General features: G+C 46.5%; 1 protein-coding gene across 1 annotated transcript in view; it reads right to left on the bottom strand.

The window, feature by feature from the left end:
* The window catches only part of slit3 (slit homolog 3), a gene marked incomplete at its 5' end in the record, with an annotated part of 211,477 nt that extends 205,324 nt beyond the window's left edge, over nucleotides 1–6,153 (bottom strand). Inside the window, 1 exon segment of the mRNA XM_080843172.1 lies at nucleotides 5,960–6,153. Coding sequence (XP_080699298.1) covers nucleotides 5,960–6,153 — 194 coding nt within the window.
* Between the last annotated feature and the right edge of the window lie 11,347 nt (nucleotides 6,154–17,500).

Below are 17,500 nucleotides of genomic sequence, written 5' to 3'. Positions count from 1 at the left end.
GCTACAGCATACGCCGCAGACCCCCCTCTCTGTTTTCTAAACACACTCATCACGGCCTCACCTGCAAGCGCTCCGACTTCAGGACACCCACTCAGTGACAGAGATGGGGGGAAAGAGAGAGAGAGAGAAGGAGAGGGAGAGAGAGATGGGGGGAAAGGGAGAGATGGAGAGGTGGAAAGAGGGAGAGAGAAATGGAGGAGAGTAAACAATGAGACACAGAGGAAGAGGGAGTGCCTATATTTCATCCTTTTTTATAATAAGTGTGTGTGTATTTTACCACATTTTATATTCTATGTTTCGGTATTTCCAATGGTTCAATGAGTTCCTATGTTCTATGCTTTGACAACACTATTGTCTATAAATGGTCATGCCAATAAAATGCATTGAATTGAATAAAGAGAGGGAGAGCGAGAGAGAGAGAGGGAGACAGGGAGAGAGAAGAAGAAATAGAGAGGAAGAGGGAGAGAGAAAGATAGTGAGACAGAGAGAAAGAAGAGAGAGAGGAAGAGGGAAGATGGTGAGGGGGATGGAGAGGGGAGTAAAGGAAAAAACAGCAGTGTAATTATTTCATCTTGAGTGTGTTTAAGTTACCACACCATTTACAGTGCCACTGACAGCTAAGGCCTTGGCCTCCATGAAGGCCACTCGATACACAAGGCTCCTCTCAAAACAAAACAGTAGCACCTGGCACTGACAACACAGGGACCACACACACACACACACACACACACACACACACACACACACACACACACACACACACACACACACACACACACACACACACACACACATACACACACACATTCAAACATACACAGACACAGTAACAATGTAGAGACAAGGACCACAGGCGGAGATATGAGGGTGACAGGAAAGTACACACACTCACATAGACTCACACATTTCACACACACACACAAACACACACACACACGCTCATTCCAACACAGATATTGCCCCAATTCCCAATTCCCAACAACCAGACACCTACACACGGACATTCTTATACTGATCTCTGTCAGGCTGTTTGGTAGAAGGATCTGGAATCTGAGCTGATGGGGAGCTATGTACACAAACCTAGAGAGGTCAAACAGAACAAAGCACACACACACACACACACTCTGTGCATCAGTGACAGAAGAACCAAACACAAATAAATCCAAACCACCACACATACACACACACACACACACACACATACACACCACACACACACACACACTGAAATGTCCCTCTCTGCAGTAGCCCTCTCCAGAGCTCCTGTCTGATGTGCCGAATGATTGTTTAAGATTTCCAGAGATGGAACTGAGGCACGAGGGGTAGCTAGGCTTCAGTGGAAAAATATAAATAGACGGTTGGCAACACCGCTCTCTGTGTGTGTGTGTGTGTGTGTGTGTGTGTGTGTGTGTGTGTGTGTGTGTGTGTGTGTGTGTGTGTGTGTGTGTGTGTGTGTGTGTGTGTGTGAGTGTGTAGGTGTGTGTGTACTTGTGTATGTGTATGTCTGTGAGTGTGAGTGCGGGTGTGGGTGTGGGTGTGAGAGTGTGTGTGTGCATGTGTGTGTGTGCGTGTGTGTTTAGAGTTCTGGGGGGACTGAGAGAGGGACAATTTGCCCCCGAAATGTCCCCACACCATCCGCTGGTGGGACGTCCCAGCCGTCTGGTTCTGTGCCGTCTGTGTGTGTGTGTGTGTGTGTGTGTGTGTGTGTGTGTGTGTGTGTGTGTGTGTGTGTGTGTGTGTGTGTGTGTGTGTGTGTGTGTGTGTGTGTGTGTGTGTGTGTGTGTGTGTGTGTGTGTGTGTGACGGTCCCAGCCGTCTGTTTCTGTGCCTTCTCTGTGTATTTACCGGGGTTGCTAACTGCAACATAACAACTGGGCACCCCTCCACGCTTACATCACTCTGGCACACACACCAAACACGTACACACACATACACACACACACACACACACACACACACACACACACACGCACACACACACACATATCAAACACACACTCATTTGACCAGATCTGTTTGATGAAGGATAAACACTGTGTCAATTCCCACGCAACATAGAACAGAGATGCTCTGACACCATGTAAGGCCTGCAAACACACATACACACAGACAACACACAGACATGCACACACAACACACACACGCACACACACATGCACACAACACACACACACACACATACAGACAAAAACGATCTACACAATGCATGAACACACAAACTCACACAGAGACTCGGTCAATCACATACATAGAGGGCTTGTGGTCTTCCGTCTCCCCTCATGGCTGTCTGGACAAAAGCCTCAAATTCAATCATGACTTGGATTGTTGTCTTATTCGAAACAAAAGCACACCAAGACACACACTCACTCAGACATCTGCACAGACACAACAGACAAACAACATAGTCAAACACTCAAAAAGGCTACCCCACCCCCCACCCCCTTCATCCACACACACACACACATGCCCAACCCCCGTGGTTGGCAGCAACCTGCAGGTTCTTTGAAGTCCTGGTTGAGGGCAGCACCTCAGCATTTTTTCCAAGCGTGTAAAAAGCTGTTTCTTCTGGGCGGCTGGATGTATGTGTGTGTGTGTGTGTGTGTGTGTGTGTGTGTGTGTGTGTGTGCGCATGTTCGTGTGCGTGCGCGTGCGCGTGTGTGTGTAAATGAGTCTGTAAAAAAACTGTTTCTTCTAGGCGTCTGGCAGACTGGCACACCACTCCGTACATACACACACACTATCTCTACAACCCTCTCTACCTCACCTACACACACACACACACACACACACCATGGTGCAGCTTCTCATCAGGAGGGCATATCTGAGTAGGCTGTGAAAAACCTCCAGGTACTCCATCTTTTCTGCTAGCGTGTGATGCTAACTGTGCCATAGGTCAAAAGGTCAGGCCCCAGTCGGGACAAACCCTGAGGGTCTCTAGCTCACACGTCATATACAGATCCCCCAACAGCTACATTAACTAAAGATGTGGACAAAGCCTAGACAGCAGTACAAGGCCTTTCTTATGGGAGTATAAGCTAGAGATGACCTTCTGTGCTGATTCCACACAAAAAAGGTAATTTAAGTGTTTACCATGTTACCTATTGGATCATTCTGTGTGGAACAGACACACACACACACACACACACACACACACACACACACACACACACACACACACACACACACACACACACACACACACACACACACACACACACACACACACACACACAGTGGAGAACAGTGCAAAGCAACGAGGCCCCCGGTGGTTTGTCAGAGCGGTATCCTCTGGTCTCCTGTTACGGTTATCTGAATGACACAGCGATATTAAAAAGACCCTGCTTGTTAGCTCAGCAGCACGGGACCTGTCATATCTATGGAGCAGGAGCTGCAGGCATTAGTCTCTGTCCGGAGCCTAATTGTTTTTCGATTGAAACAGAGTACATAGCACAGTATCCCCACATCTGGAATCTCCATTGCCATGGCGAAACATTTGAATGACAGCTGGAGGAGCGGGGACAGTGGCTTCGTAGAGAGACAGCACATCAGCGGCTGTCCATAGTGGTGCATGTGTACTGTGTGTGTGTGTGTGTGTGTGTGTGTGTGTGTGTGTGTGTGTGTGTGTGTGTGTGTGTGTGTGTGTGTGTGTGTGTGTGTCTATGTGTGTAGGGTACAAACTTATCTCTAGTGTGTATGTGTCTACAGCTAAGCAGTCCTGGTCTCTCTGGCTGGGTGTGGTGTGTGTGTGTGTGTGTGTGCGCGTGTGTGCGTGTTTCTCTCTCTCTCTTTCTCTACGTTTCTTGTTCTTTCTCTCTCCGCCTCTCCCTCTCTCTTGCTGTTCTGCAATAAGACCAAGAGGAAGTATCCAGTACTGGTGCAGTACTGTAGAGAGGACTCAAATGCCCTGTGGCTGGACGAGCTGGATATGGGCTGCGTTAACAAACACCAGAAAAAAAGATGTTTCTGTTCAACTGCACAGTAATGGGCAAGAGGTGGAAGGATTCTCTGAGCAGTTGTGGTTTTCCCGCATCGCACATAGATGAAGAGAGATGAGGAAAGACATGAAAGAGGAAGGGAGGAGAGGGGAGGTGAGAGAAACACTGAGGCTACACTAGGGAGAGAGGAGAATAGGGACACTGGCACACACACGCACAATCACATAAACTACACAAGGGAGAGGAGAGCAGTGGCTATTATTGCTTTCAGGGAAACCTCCTAATAAGCCAGAGAAGTGAACTGGTGGGTTACCGAGTAAATAAACATTTATTATAGGAAATGTTTTCCGTCCCTGAGTTGCGAGTAATATAGGGCCAGCGCGGCCGAGGAGAGCGCGGCGCCGTTTCTGCCAGATCAGCGCTGCGGGTTAATATGGAAATAGTGGCAGTGTGAAAATTGCTCCCGAGAGATGCGGTGCCAGCTCCACCTGGTTCTCTATAGCCCCTAAGTAATGCCTTACTAAAGTGACTGCGCGTAAGCCTTCGGTTAAATTTAGTGCTCCCTGCGGAAGGCTCGAATGCCTGAGCGGGTCACTAACCCCTGCGAGCCCGCTCAGTCACCAGCCTCTCTCGCGAACAACCGTGACAAATTTCATTAAAAGCAAGCAAGCACCTCTTGGCCGCTTCTCTAAATGGGGCGCGAATTTGACTAAACAAATTTTAAAACATAAACACTCTTTTATTCCAGGCGACCGCAGCGGCTCTTGAACGGTATTTATTTTCCTAAGAATGAAAATTCCTCTCGCAAGCCATCTCCAGTTCCTGGGGTCAGGCGGGTCAAACGACCCCCCAGGCCAGCGCCGGAGCTTGGCATTCGAATGTTTCCAAAAGAAAAGGCCCGTATTTATTGTTGCAGGGCTTCAGTCGTTCTCTAACCCCTGCAGCAGTCCTTGACCCCGTTAGTTATAGTAAGTAATGGCTTCCATTGCTCGCCCAAATCGGGCGCTCTGCCACAGGTGAACACACTGCCCCGCTCCGGTGCGGTCGTCGTAAAAAACGAAAACCCACAACTCACTCCACCGAATCACCAGTTGGCAGGGATACTCTAACCCGGACAGAACGGGATTCAGGCATCGCCACAGAGAGCGTCTTAATAGGGTTGCGGTTCCTCAGCTGAACTGTGCCAAGGTACACACACACACTTCTAGCGATGATTAATCGTGGCAATCCTGTTTATATACACAACAATTTAGGCCGGTCGACATAGTCGCTCAAGTAGATACACTGAAAGGTCTAATGAATGCCCTGTTTCGCCCTTACCTCGGGGCTACTTCCAGCGAAAACTTTTCGAATTTCAATTAAGTCAAAAGTTTCAAAAGTCAAAACTAAGCCCACCCCGAGGCTCAACAAGTGGAACTGCTGCTGCATTTGGGTGTAATCAGCCATCTTGGTAGATTAAATATTGCAGTGGTAATTACCAAGGCACTGGCTCGCGGACAAGGTCGGCGATGACAGGGAGAGAACATCAGATTTCAAGGAACACTTTGCAAATGTCGGGAGTTTAGCGGGCTAAAGGCTTGACTTTTGAGCTTTCCCTTGTAGATGCTAAATGAATCAGTTTAAACAAAGCTATTTTTAGACCAACATATCTGTTCGAAGTGTAGCAAATGATGTCCTTGTCTACCAACAAAATACACTTTATGGAGGAACATTTTTATAATATTTTGACAGAACATTATATCAATCAGAATATAAGCAGACATTCTCTCGTTGTCATCTTAAGCCTCAAGTGATCCACTACCACGGCACAGGGAGATTATGTTGTCTTCATTAGTTGACATAGCCCATTGAGCCTCGAGGAAGCAAAGTTACAGGTGGCATGAATGACACATCCCAAAACAACACAGAGGGCAAGAGCGCTGTCCGCGGATGGGAAGCACTATTTACCAACCGCAGTCCCAGGTCCATCCGCAGCCAATAAAGCCACAGATCGATAGCAAAGCTGTTTACAAACGTGATACTTACACTCGCTCGGCGTTTCTGGGGATTCCCCGCGGCACGTTCTTGAAGCCTTGACCTTGGCAATCCACATGTGATCCAGAACAACTGCACTTATGGGGGCACCCGTCCACCGCCACACAGCACAGCAATCCACAGAGCAGCACGAGGCTTCCCCAGCACCTCGGTGCGGTCCACTTCCCGTGCGCAGACGCCAACATATCCACAACGATCGAGAACAGGCTTGGGAAGTAACGAACAGACAGTAAAAAAAAAAATACTAAATCTACAGAATGCGAAAAAAAACGACTGATAAATCCGCAGGTAGTTCAGATGACCAAGTTCCGTGCGTATATCACAAACGCCTAAAAGGGGAGCGTGAGGTTAGACCGGGACAGGAACAGATTAAATGTATCTGTCCAACTTCTCAAACTTCTTCCCCTGCCTCCTCTGTAAAAACTTCTCATCCAGAACCCTGTCCGTGTTTTGCCGTCCTTGCACCACTTAACGACAGCAGAAAAAGAAGTGTGGAAAAGTTTCGAGTTTACAGATGCGCGGATTTCTCCAACATATCCATCATCCAATGAGTGCTTTAACTAATCCTATCACTCCCGTCTTTTCTTTAAAAGTTCCTCTCCTTCAAAGAGAAGCGAAGAGTTTGCGTGATTCAAAAGGTTTCCTCGGGTTAAAGAGGTGTTGGGCAGAAGATTTTCGGAGAGGGTGAGATTTGGCATTCCTCCGCTCCATCAGCGAGAGCTTCCGAGAACACAAGAACACAAGCAGAAGTTTCGGGGGAGCGCGTGCATGCAGGAGAATCTGGCAGTCTCTCCCCGGCCCCCGAAATCGCGATCCAGACTCCTACTGGTCCGCTCGTGTGTGATGTCACTAAAGTTTGGGCTATTCAAACTTCACTTCCAAGCTGAAGTGGAGATTTGAACGAGGCTGAGATTCACGAAGATTGCAAAGCCAGGGCTAACTGCGTGAGAGTTAATGAAGTTGTACAAAGGAGCCAACTCTGCATACGTGTGGCACTTGGCTTAGCCTAGGCTATTTAATTTGTTCGCTTTTATTCGCTATTAAACACATTTACCAAATTAAACATTCAGATAAATAAATTAACAGGAAACGAATTAATAGTAGTACAAATCTGACACTTTGAAAATAACTATTAGTCATCAAAATAATATAATGAATTCACAATTCAGAAATATGTATTTGTTTAGTTTGTCCTTTTCCAAAAAAAGAAGAAGTGATCAATCAAGTTGGCTACAACGAGATCAAGTTTCTCAGTTGACTCAAGCTTGTTGGTAATTGTGGTGTAACCTCGGATCACTATGTAATCTATATAAATATATATCCATATAAAAAGTTCGTAATTAAGTTTATCCTTTTTTCTTCACGTTTACGGTAACTTGTAGCCTTTGCTGAAGTGAGGCTGGCATGAACACTGTTCCATTTTGAGTCCACGACTCTATAATTTCCCCCAACAATACCTTGACCTTATTTTATTTGTATGTATATAATTTAACTTAATTTAGAGTCAGGCCAATACTCGAAGGAGAAGGGAAAAATAAACATTCTCCATTACCAAGAGCCTCAATCGGGATAAGATTCTTTGACAGCGCTCAGATTTCGCTTGCGGTTAGGCTCCCAGATTGCGCTTGGTGGCAGCCGTATTGGGACTACACTGCCCCCGTCTGGTGAGTAGACAAAAAACAAACCAGTTGTTTCCGTCGGGATAAAAATACTTTCTCGGGCTGTGCCATTTGTTTGCAGCACATTTAATTGCCCTTGTTTATTTGAATGTAATAAAGGTTTTAGGAAAACGTGGTCAGAGGAAAATGTATGCGTAATGTCGCCATGAAAGCCATTTCTCCGTCCAAACAATGAAACGGAGGGCAGGCCATCACCCATTCCCCCACCAACACAGCTTACAATGGGTTTGCATAACGCTCTTATAAACAGTAATTACAGGTCATTACCGAAAGGTCGTCTGCATGGGGCAGTTTCCAGTGATGTCATAAACAAGCACAGAAGCGCAGCCTGCGAGTGTCTAGTAAAGTTTGTGAATGGAGTGAAATTAAAGGCCGTTTTAGGAAGAGGAGGAACTCCACAGTGAAATAGGCTGAGAGAGAGAGAGAGAGAGGGCCAGAGGAACTACAGAGGGAGAATATTGGCATACACTGGCTACAAGAGCATTACCTCTTCAGTAAACACAGCATATAGAGCCAAGCGCATTTTCCCATGAACATATCTTAACACATTGAGGCTCTGTGTCCCTCAGACAGACAAACAGACAGACAGACAGACTCACACACACACACACACACACACACACATACAAACAAACGCATAAACACACAGACACACACACACACACATACACACACACACATACACACACACTCAGAGAACTCAAAACTTTTGATGTAACCGATTACACAAGAAAATTTGAGTACATATATTATTTTTTTTAAGTAAACTTAACTCAAAAATTATACATAGGCTATTCTGATTTTTTGTGTTATCATTTTCATAATTTTTGAGTTCTCTGAACTCATATTATTCCAAAATCGTAAAGGATTTAGCCTTGTCAGATATTTGTGTTTCTCTGGGTCTTTCTCAAACTAGTTATTACGCCCTTACAAGTTTTTGAAAGGGTATCTTCCTTACGTTCCAACTTCTTGCGCAAGCTCTTACTGAAGAGAGAACTGTCATCGGTCGCCTTCCCAGTGTTGCCACTGCATTTACATTTACATCTGTGATTTAGCAGACGCTTTTATACAAAGCGATTGACAAGGAATTTTGCATTTATAGATCATGAGCAGTTTAGGGGTTCACACTTATACACTTGGTAAGGAGGAGTGGGGAATCGGATTACTAAACGACTCCTCTACCTTAAGTCTGCTGTGTCCGTCTCTCATCACAAGAGCTTTGCAATGGTGTTCTCAACGACGTTGATGACGTCAGATACTAACGTTTTTTGAGTTATCAGGCAATGTTAACTCAAACAAATACATTCCAATACATTTAAAACGTCTGCACTTACTCAGAAAACTAATACATTTTAAATTGGGTCAACTAAATACCAGGTTTTAAGTACTGAATACATAATTTTAATGAATTAGTAGAACTGTCTGGGTTTACAGTGCATCTTTAGTCAGTGTGCGGAAGTGTGAGATGAAGAGGAAGTGACCCCTTAAAGATGATGTGTGTGCCAGCCCTTAATGGATCTCTGAGTATTAATACACACTTGCACACACACACACACACACACACACACACACACACACACACACACACACACACACACACACACACACACACACACACACACTACTGCACATCACAAAGCTAAGTAATTGTGGGTCAGATGTGCTTACTCACACACTACTCACTCATAGGAATGCTGTGTGTGTGTGTGTGTGTGGGGGGGGGGGGGGGGGGGGGGGGTTGAAACACAAAGAGGTTAAACACAGCTGGTGTGTTAGTGGTGTGTTAGTGGTGTGTGTGTTCTCCTTCCCTCCAGTAAAGCCATCCCATCCTGTCTTGCTTGCTCTGGGGTCTGACAAACTGTCATGGCTACAAGATGCATGGCCTACATGTGTTGGAGTGTGTGTGTGTGTGTGTGTGTGTGCGCGTCCATTTGCATGGAGGTTATGCCCAGCTGGCTAGGATCAACCCAGGAGCCCTTGTCTGACTTCTCAACATGCGTGCCCAGGCCAAAGTCACAGTCCTGACACGTGTGTGTGTGTGTGTGTGTGTGCGACTAGAAGCATCTCTTTTAGACCCGCATACATCTTCATTAAAAACAACAGAAAAACCTGTCAGATTCCTCATGAACAGACATGAGCGCCCGGGAAATATAGGAATCTTTCTCATTCAAACTTAAACTAAAAGTAACATCTATTAACGCCAGCATCCCATCCTCTTGATAACTGCAAAGGACAGCAGATGATTAGTGATAACAAGCGTGCACCTACACATTTCGAACACCACACATGGTCGGGTAAGTAAATTGGACAAGATGCATTTCAGAAGAGCTGATTATCTGCTGATGATTTACTGTCTGATTCACTCTGCTTCACTGACCTAACCTGCACAACATGTGTGCGTTGCTTGGCAACAGAGAGCGCTTTTGCTGGGCTCGGAACAATATAACAAAACAAAAAAACTCAAAACTCAGTTTTTCTCAAACTCAATAGCTTTCTGTGAGTTTTATAAAGAAAACATTCGGTACATTTCTTTCAATTTTTGAGAAATGTTGCCTTGTATGTAGTCGTTTAAATACACTATCACTGGTTGTTTATTTGTTTGCTCAGTAGTGGCTCCTCATGACTGATTAGCTGCCTCACTGATACTTTGTTTCGCGCCGCTATTTCTCCAGTGAGAATGTATTTGTTAATGTCTAGCAGCGTCTGAGAGCTAAAGGCTAACAGCTGGACACAGACACCGTGCAGGAGAGCAGTCAGAGGAGATCCAGACGCTGTAACCTATCTCCTACCAGCACCGTAGCATGGAAACACTCACAGCCTAACTAGCCGCATGATGTGGAAATCATTTTTATCATTGTTCGAGCGCTGCCCAAAGTGTTCGTTATTACTGAGGCGGGTTGTGTCTCCCGGGCTTAACCAGAGGCATGGGGCTATTGTTTTTCCTCTCAGTGGGCCTTTCCTGTCCTCTGACGATAAAACAACTCCTCTGGTTTTTGTATCATTCCGCCTGAGCAGAGGGGATAGCTTGGGTGGGGGGGTGCGCTGGCATGGTTGGTGTCCGTTGGAGCGTCAAGCGGAGTTTGGGGAATGGAGGCGAGGCTCCGCCAGAGACCTGTCTGGAGAGAGGGGCCATTAGTCCACCATTAGCCGCCAGAACAGCATTTAATGGAGAGGCCCCCACGTAAAGAGAAATCCAAACTTTCCACCAATTATGTCAATCTCATCCCCTATCTCTGTGCCATGGGAGAGAGGGAGAGAGAGGGAGGGGGAGGGAGGAGCAGAAAGAGAGAAGGGAGGGGGAAGAGAGGAAAAGGAATGAGAGACAGAAAGTGCAAGAAAAGGAGGTCAAGAGGAAAGGTGTGGGGAGAGAAAGAGGGAGAGAGAGAGAGAGAGAGAGTAAGAAACACAGTGCACACACACACACACATACACACACACACAGTGCACAAGAGAAGCAAAGTGAAAGGTGGAGGAGGAGAGAAAGTGAAAGGTGTGTGTGTGTGTGTGTGTGTGTGTGTGTGTGTAGCCTACCCCGTGTCGGTCAGGAGGCTTTTCTGCCTTGTCATTCTGGGTTGTGGTTTTCTCTCCGGCGGCAGAAAAGGGAAAGAGTCCTGAATCACAAATCAGACCCCCCCCCCCCCCCCCCCCCCCCTTCTCTTAACTTGGGGGGATGTGGAAAATGTCTGTGCCAAGCTGTACACACAACGCAAATATCCTCTCCCTGTCCATGAGTCCACAGTGAGGCCAGGAGAGCCCTGTCTGATGCTGTGTGTGTGTGTGTGTGTGTAAGTGTGTGTGTGTGTGTGTGTGTGTGTGTGTGTGTGTGTGTGTGTGTGTGTGTGTGTGTGTGTGTGTGTGTGTGTGTGTGTGTGTGTGTGTGTGTGTGTGTGTGATTGTATGTGTGTGAGCCCTGTCTGATGCCTGCTGACGTCCTGCTCCAACATGGACCACAGGCCACTGGCTGCCCTAAGGGCTTTCACGCCCAACGCAAGACCAACACTGGCAAGAAACCAGACGCAGGTGCTGCCTAAGGCACAGCAGAAATGACCAATGATCAAATAACCTGAAACCTGTTCGGTTTCCAAGGTATATACTAGTTTTTTAACATTCCGTTTTGACCATAAGGTTTTCATAAGATGTTCTTTCTGTTAAAAGAACAAAAAATGGAGAATCAGGTCTCAGTTTCAGTGTCTTTTTAGGCCAGTTTTAAGTGTAATGTTTTAACTGTGAGCTCCCCATCAGGTGTTTTCCCATGAGGTTCAGTTTATGCTTTCTTTCAAGTGACTAAATATGGTGCTGGTTGTTGCTGTTGTTGCTGCTGCTGCATACACTGATTCAAACAGAATGAAAAAGCTCATTGTAACACTGTTGGAAATGCGAGATCTATAAAATGCTGTGGACAGTTCCATCATGTATTTTGACATTTATATCAATCCTTTACTTTTATAATCATATCTCCATTCATCATTTGGCAGACACTCTTATTCCAATGACTCTTAGCAAGGAGAATAAATGGCAACCAATGTGTGATAAGAAACGTGTTTCAGTTTTGTATGAGTTGAGGAGCTGAGGAGTTGAGGAGTGTGTGTGTCTGAGAGGTTCGTTCCTCTGAGGAGTTGAGGAGTGTGTGTGTCCGAGAGGTTCGTTCCTCTGAGGAGTTGAGGTGTGTGTGTGTCCGAGAGAGTGATTCCTCTGAGGAGTTGAGGTGTGTGTGTGTCTGAGAGGTTCGTTCCTCTGAGGAGTTGAGGTGTGTGTGTGTCTGAGAGGTTCGTTCCTCTGAGGAGTTGAGGTGTGTGTGTGTCTGAGAGTGATTCCTCTGAGGAGTTGAGGTGTGTGTGTGTCTGAGAGGTTCGTTCCTCTGAGGAGTTGAGGTGTGTGTGTGTCTGAGAGGTTCGTTCCTCTGAGGAGTTGAGGAGTGTGTGTGTCCGAGAGGTTGGTTCTCCTGACTTTCCCAGGGGAATGGAGGATGGAGATGGAGGATGAGGGTCTGAGCTCCAAACAGGATGAGGAAACTGCTTTGCCTGCATCAGCTGGCATTGTTGTCTGGGTGAGATAGCCAAGGCATATATGTGTGTATGTCTGTCTGTGGTGGAGTGTGTGGGTGTGTGTGTTTGTGTATGTGTATGTCAGAATGAGTGTGTGCTTGTGTGTGTGAGAGAGAGAGTATTTATATGTATATATGTGTGTGTGACTGTGTATGCCTCTGTGTGCATGTCTCTGTGTATGTGTGTGTGTGTGTGTGTGTATGTGTGTGTGTCTGTGTGTATGTGTGTGTGTGTGTGTGTGTGTGTGTGTGTGTGTGTGTGTGTGTGATGGAGATTATTATTAATAACCTTATATGAATCATGTGCTTATGAAAGCAGAAACATGGCTTTTCTGTGCGTGTGTGTAAACTTATTATTAGGTGCCACTTAGTCTGCATATGTGCAAGAGCATTTTTAGACCAGAGCTGATAAGAAGGGTCTAACTGTGCTTCTTCCGACCTTGTGCAAAACTGTCATCCTTGCAAGAGGGAGCCTAGGACGTCAGAGATCCACCACGTGGTTATCACTGCTGAACGCTAAACTTCTGACTATATAAACCTTGTGCGATAGTTTTATCATTGCTTCACTTTCAGCCTTGTGCTGGGAGGGGAGCCCGATTGCAATTGTTGTTTTCTGTTTGTCTAATAAATATACTTATATGCAGCTCCGGAGTCCTGAGGTAACTAGGGTGAATTTTCACCTATCAGTGTGAGTGTGTGTGTGTGTATGTGTGTATGTGTGTGTGTGTGTGTGTGTGTGTGTGTGTGTATGTGTGTGTGTGTGTGTGTGTGTTTATGTGTGTATCTTGGAGTACCTTGGACCAGAGAGGTCGCAAAGTTACGTTGGGGGATGTCGCCACTTCCTCCTGTGTAGTGTGGCCCTATCATGCCTTCATGTGGGCTCTGTCCATCGTCATGCCTACCATGTGCCCACAATGCCTTTAGTGTAGTGTGCCTACCATGCCTGTCAGCCACAACTCTAATCAGAAGCACGCTGTTTCTTCTCGTAAAAACAAACTCGTGGTTGTGTGTGTGGTGACAGACGCTCAGACCACTACCACCCCACCCCCTATCCACCCCTAGAGCCTTCCCTCTGTGTACCGAAACGGGGGGATCCCTGCCAGGGTGTTTAATCTTCTTGTCTTGGAAAGACACTAGAAAGACACTGAGGGCCTGATTTACTAACAGGATTGCGCCCATTTCTGGCGTAAAATAGCGGTCGTAAACATAAAACGGTATTTACTAAGGGGGCGCAGCGCAAATTAACGCTTTGTGGGTGTGGACGGGGAGGACACGAAAAGGTGGGTGGAAACATGCGCAAATATTTGGGAGGAGAGAAGATAAGTGCGCCTAATGATGTATTGCGTGGTATTTACTAAACTGCCTGACCAGCACACATCTCTAATTTGCGGGATAATTCTCTGCCTCGTAAAAGCACGTCCTGACTAGGAAGCGCATTTCCATTGAGTCTGAAAACGTTGATATGGCGAAAGTTATAAAAGCAAGGCGAAGATATAGACAGAGACAGCCTACAGAAATATTTTTTTCAACTCGTATAACACTTTTTCAGTTAAGCGATCCACAAATCATTAGACGGTACAGGTCAACCAGCCACGCAATACTTAAATTACTGGACCAGATCAGAGAGACATCCAACCCTCCACCCGGCGATCACATTCCATTCCATCAGTTGTTAAAACTAATTTGCAAATATTGGCCTCCGGATCATTTCAACCAGTTTGTGGAAAAGTGAATTCCCCTTTCCACCGTCAACATTAACATTGACTTATAACTCACGTTGCCCCGCAGACACGGGAGAAAGACACTTCACTCTCGTTGCCCGCAGGAGCGAGAGAGAGAGAGAGAGGCATTGAACTCGCGCACACACACACACCCACACAAACACAGAGCCATGACTATCGCTAGCTACCCATACAATGCCGCGAGTTCGGCTCTGAACGCAATTGTGGACTTTTTTTGAAATCGCAAACTTTCCGAACGTAATCAGAACCATTGTCCCTTGTAGAAATTATTAATCTCGCCATGTACACATCTATATTGTTATAATAGACAGTTTATGCATTAATGCCACCAATAGCATATTCTTTATAATCATGTTCTTTTAAACATCTCGCTGTAGGTGATGGCGGGCAGAACAACAATATAGCAGCGCACACATTGAATCAGGTTCAGTGATTGAGCGAATGTGAACCAATATATATATCTCCACCTCGCTGAACCTTAATTTTCTCTTCCTAAATAAATACCACGGAAAATGCGCAAAAACACCGTGCGTTAATGTGCGACAGCAGTTTAAGCAGCGGTCGCAGTGTTAGTAAATCAGGCCCTATATAGGACGGAGTAAACACAGATTGCCCAGCGCGATCTGGTTTGAAAAATACCAAGTAAAATGCGCAAAAACACCGTGCGTTAATGTGCGAGCGCAGATTAAGCAGCGGTCGCATGTTAGTAAATCAGGCCCTGAGAGGGTGTGAGAGGGAACTTGAAAAAAGAAAACATTTCTGACATCTGCGTGCTCTGCCATTCAGCTGAGTCAAACCATCTAGAGAGAGAGACAAGCAGGAGGGGAGAAAGAGAGAGGAAGAAAGAGGGAGAGGGATGTCACAGTCTGATGCCGTGTGTGTATGTGTGTGTGTGTGTGTGTGTGTGTGTGTGTGTGTGTGTGTCTGTGTGTCTGTGTGTGTGTGTGTGTGTGTGTGTGTGTGTGTGTGTGTGTGTGTAGGTGAGCAGTCGTCTCTCTCTTCATTCCCCTCTTCATCATCCTCTTTTGAACTCTGCCTTTCCTTCCTTCCCTCCTCTGACTCTCCCTAACTGGCACGCAGTCTGTCTCGGTGAGCAGGAATGTTGAGTGAGTTCCTAATAGATACTAGTACTGTAGCTGCTCACAACATGTTTGGCCTGCCGGCTAGTTTTCGTTGGCTGTTGCCAAGCTACGCAATTCTACGCAATGCTACGCAATGCTACGCAATGCTACGCAATGCTAAGCAATGCTAAGCAATGCAACACAATGTTACGCAATGTTACGCAATGTTATGCAACGATATGCACTGTTAAGCTGGGCTATGCTCCTTTTCTCCACTCCTTGCAATGCCACAACACTGGAAGCGTAAGGGCAGCAGTAACAGCCGGTCTGCTCCAAAGTGCTGCCTGATTACTGGAGTAGGAAGTGACCAATTAGGAGAGAAGAAAGGCCTCATCTGGAGCGACTGGTGCAGAGTGATGACAGAGGAAGTATGGGGATATGATTGCTCATGTGGGGGTACACAGAGGCACGAGAGTGGGTTCGATTGGGAAGGGGATCTGTGTGTGTTTGTGTGTGTGTGTGTGTGTGTGTGTGTGTGTGTGTGTGTGTGTGTGTGTGTGTGTGTGTGTTAGGGGATATCTGGTGCCCTTCCGGTGCCTGCATGCCTTCATCAGGTTAAGCCTGTAAGCAGCTCCATATGTGTGTGTGTGTGTGTGTGTGTCACTACAGTACTGGTCTTTCTTTCACAACCTCCCACGCAGTGCTCTTGTGATTGATGAAGCAATTTACTAGGAGGCTATCATGCCACAAACAGCTAGAGTCCTGCAAACTGATCAGCTATACAATCCCCCCCCCCCCCCCCCCCCCCCCCCCCCCACACACACACACACACACACACACACAAACACCAGCCCCTGTCTCTCCTTTTTCTTTCTCAATGTCAACTGTTTGTAAGAGCGGTAAATTGAGGGAGAAAGGACAACATTTAAATGCTGTGAATTTGTCGAGCTTAGAACTTGCTTTCGTTGGATGTGCTAGTTATTCCCTGTCTGTCTGTCTGTCTCTGTCTCTGTCTCTGTCTCTGTCTTTCATTGTTTCATTTGTTATTTCTGCCTCTCTCTCGTTCTCTCTCTCTCTCTCTCTCTCTCTCTTTCACCACATGTTTCTGTAGTTACATTTCACCCAGTTTTAATAAGGAGACACAGCTTTACTGCCAGTGTCTGACCTTCTGTCGCTCAGAGACTCGTGTGATTGGTCCATCAGCTGCCCATCAATGCCCTAGCTGTTTCCCACCCACACACACACACAGACACACTTTCACACCCTCCACAACACACAGACAAACACAAACACACACGCACACACACACACACACACACACACACACACACTTTCACACCCTTCACAACACACAGACAAACACACACACACACACGCACACACACGCACGCACACACACACACACACACACACACACACACAGACACACTTTCACACCCTTCACAGCACACAAACAAACTCACACACACACACACACACACAGATGTTCACACCCTTCACTTTCCCCCTTTTTTCTCTCTTTTCTTCCCTCTTTTTCTCCAGCCTTCAAAGGGAAACAGAAACAGCAAATTGAAATCAAATTTCACACCAATCCAAGCCTGCCTGGTTCTGCAGGGTCCACGGGCAAGAACAAACGGGGCCCGGGGCCCGTGACTAATTGCTCCGCGCCCAAGCCTGGCCTCGGCTGTCTGTTGCAGCCTCCGTTTACGGTTCAGTAATAATCTGTAATTAACACAGGGCTAAGGAACGTGTGGAAATGTTTGGACAGCACATGCAAGCCATCTGCACTGCCCTTACAAGACCCAGACATAGGAGAGAGAGGGAGAGAGAGAAGGGGGGGTTACAGGGCGAGAGAGAGAAGGAGAGGGGGAAGAAGGAGGTAGAGAGAGGGGGAGAGAGAAAGGGAGAGAAAAAGAGAGAGAGAAGGAGGGAGGGGGAGAGTGGGGGAAAAGAGAGAAGGAGAGAGGGGGACTGGAACAGTAGAAAAACTGAAAATGAGAGAGGAC

The sequence above is a fragment of the Sprattus sprattus genome, assembly GCF_963457725.1.
Source record: "Sprattus sprattus genome assembly, chromosome: 8".
NCBI classification, from domain to species: domain Eukaryota; kingdom Metazoa; phylum Chordata; class Actinopteri; order Clupeiformes; family Clupeidae; genus Sprattus; species Sprattus sprattus.
The sequence above is the reverse complement of the archived record's forward strand: the minus strand, read 5'-3'. Positions and strand labels throughout refer to the sequence as shown.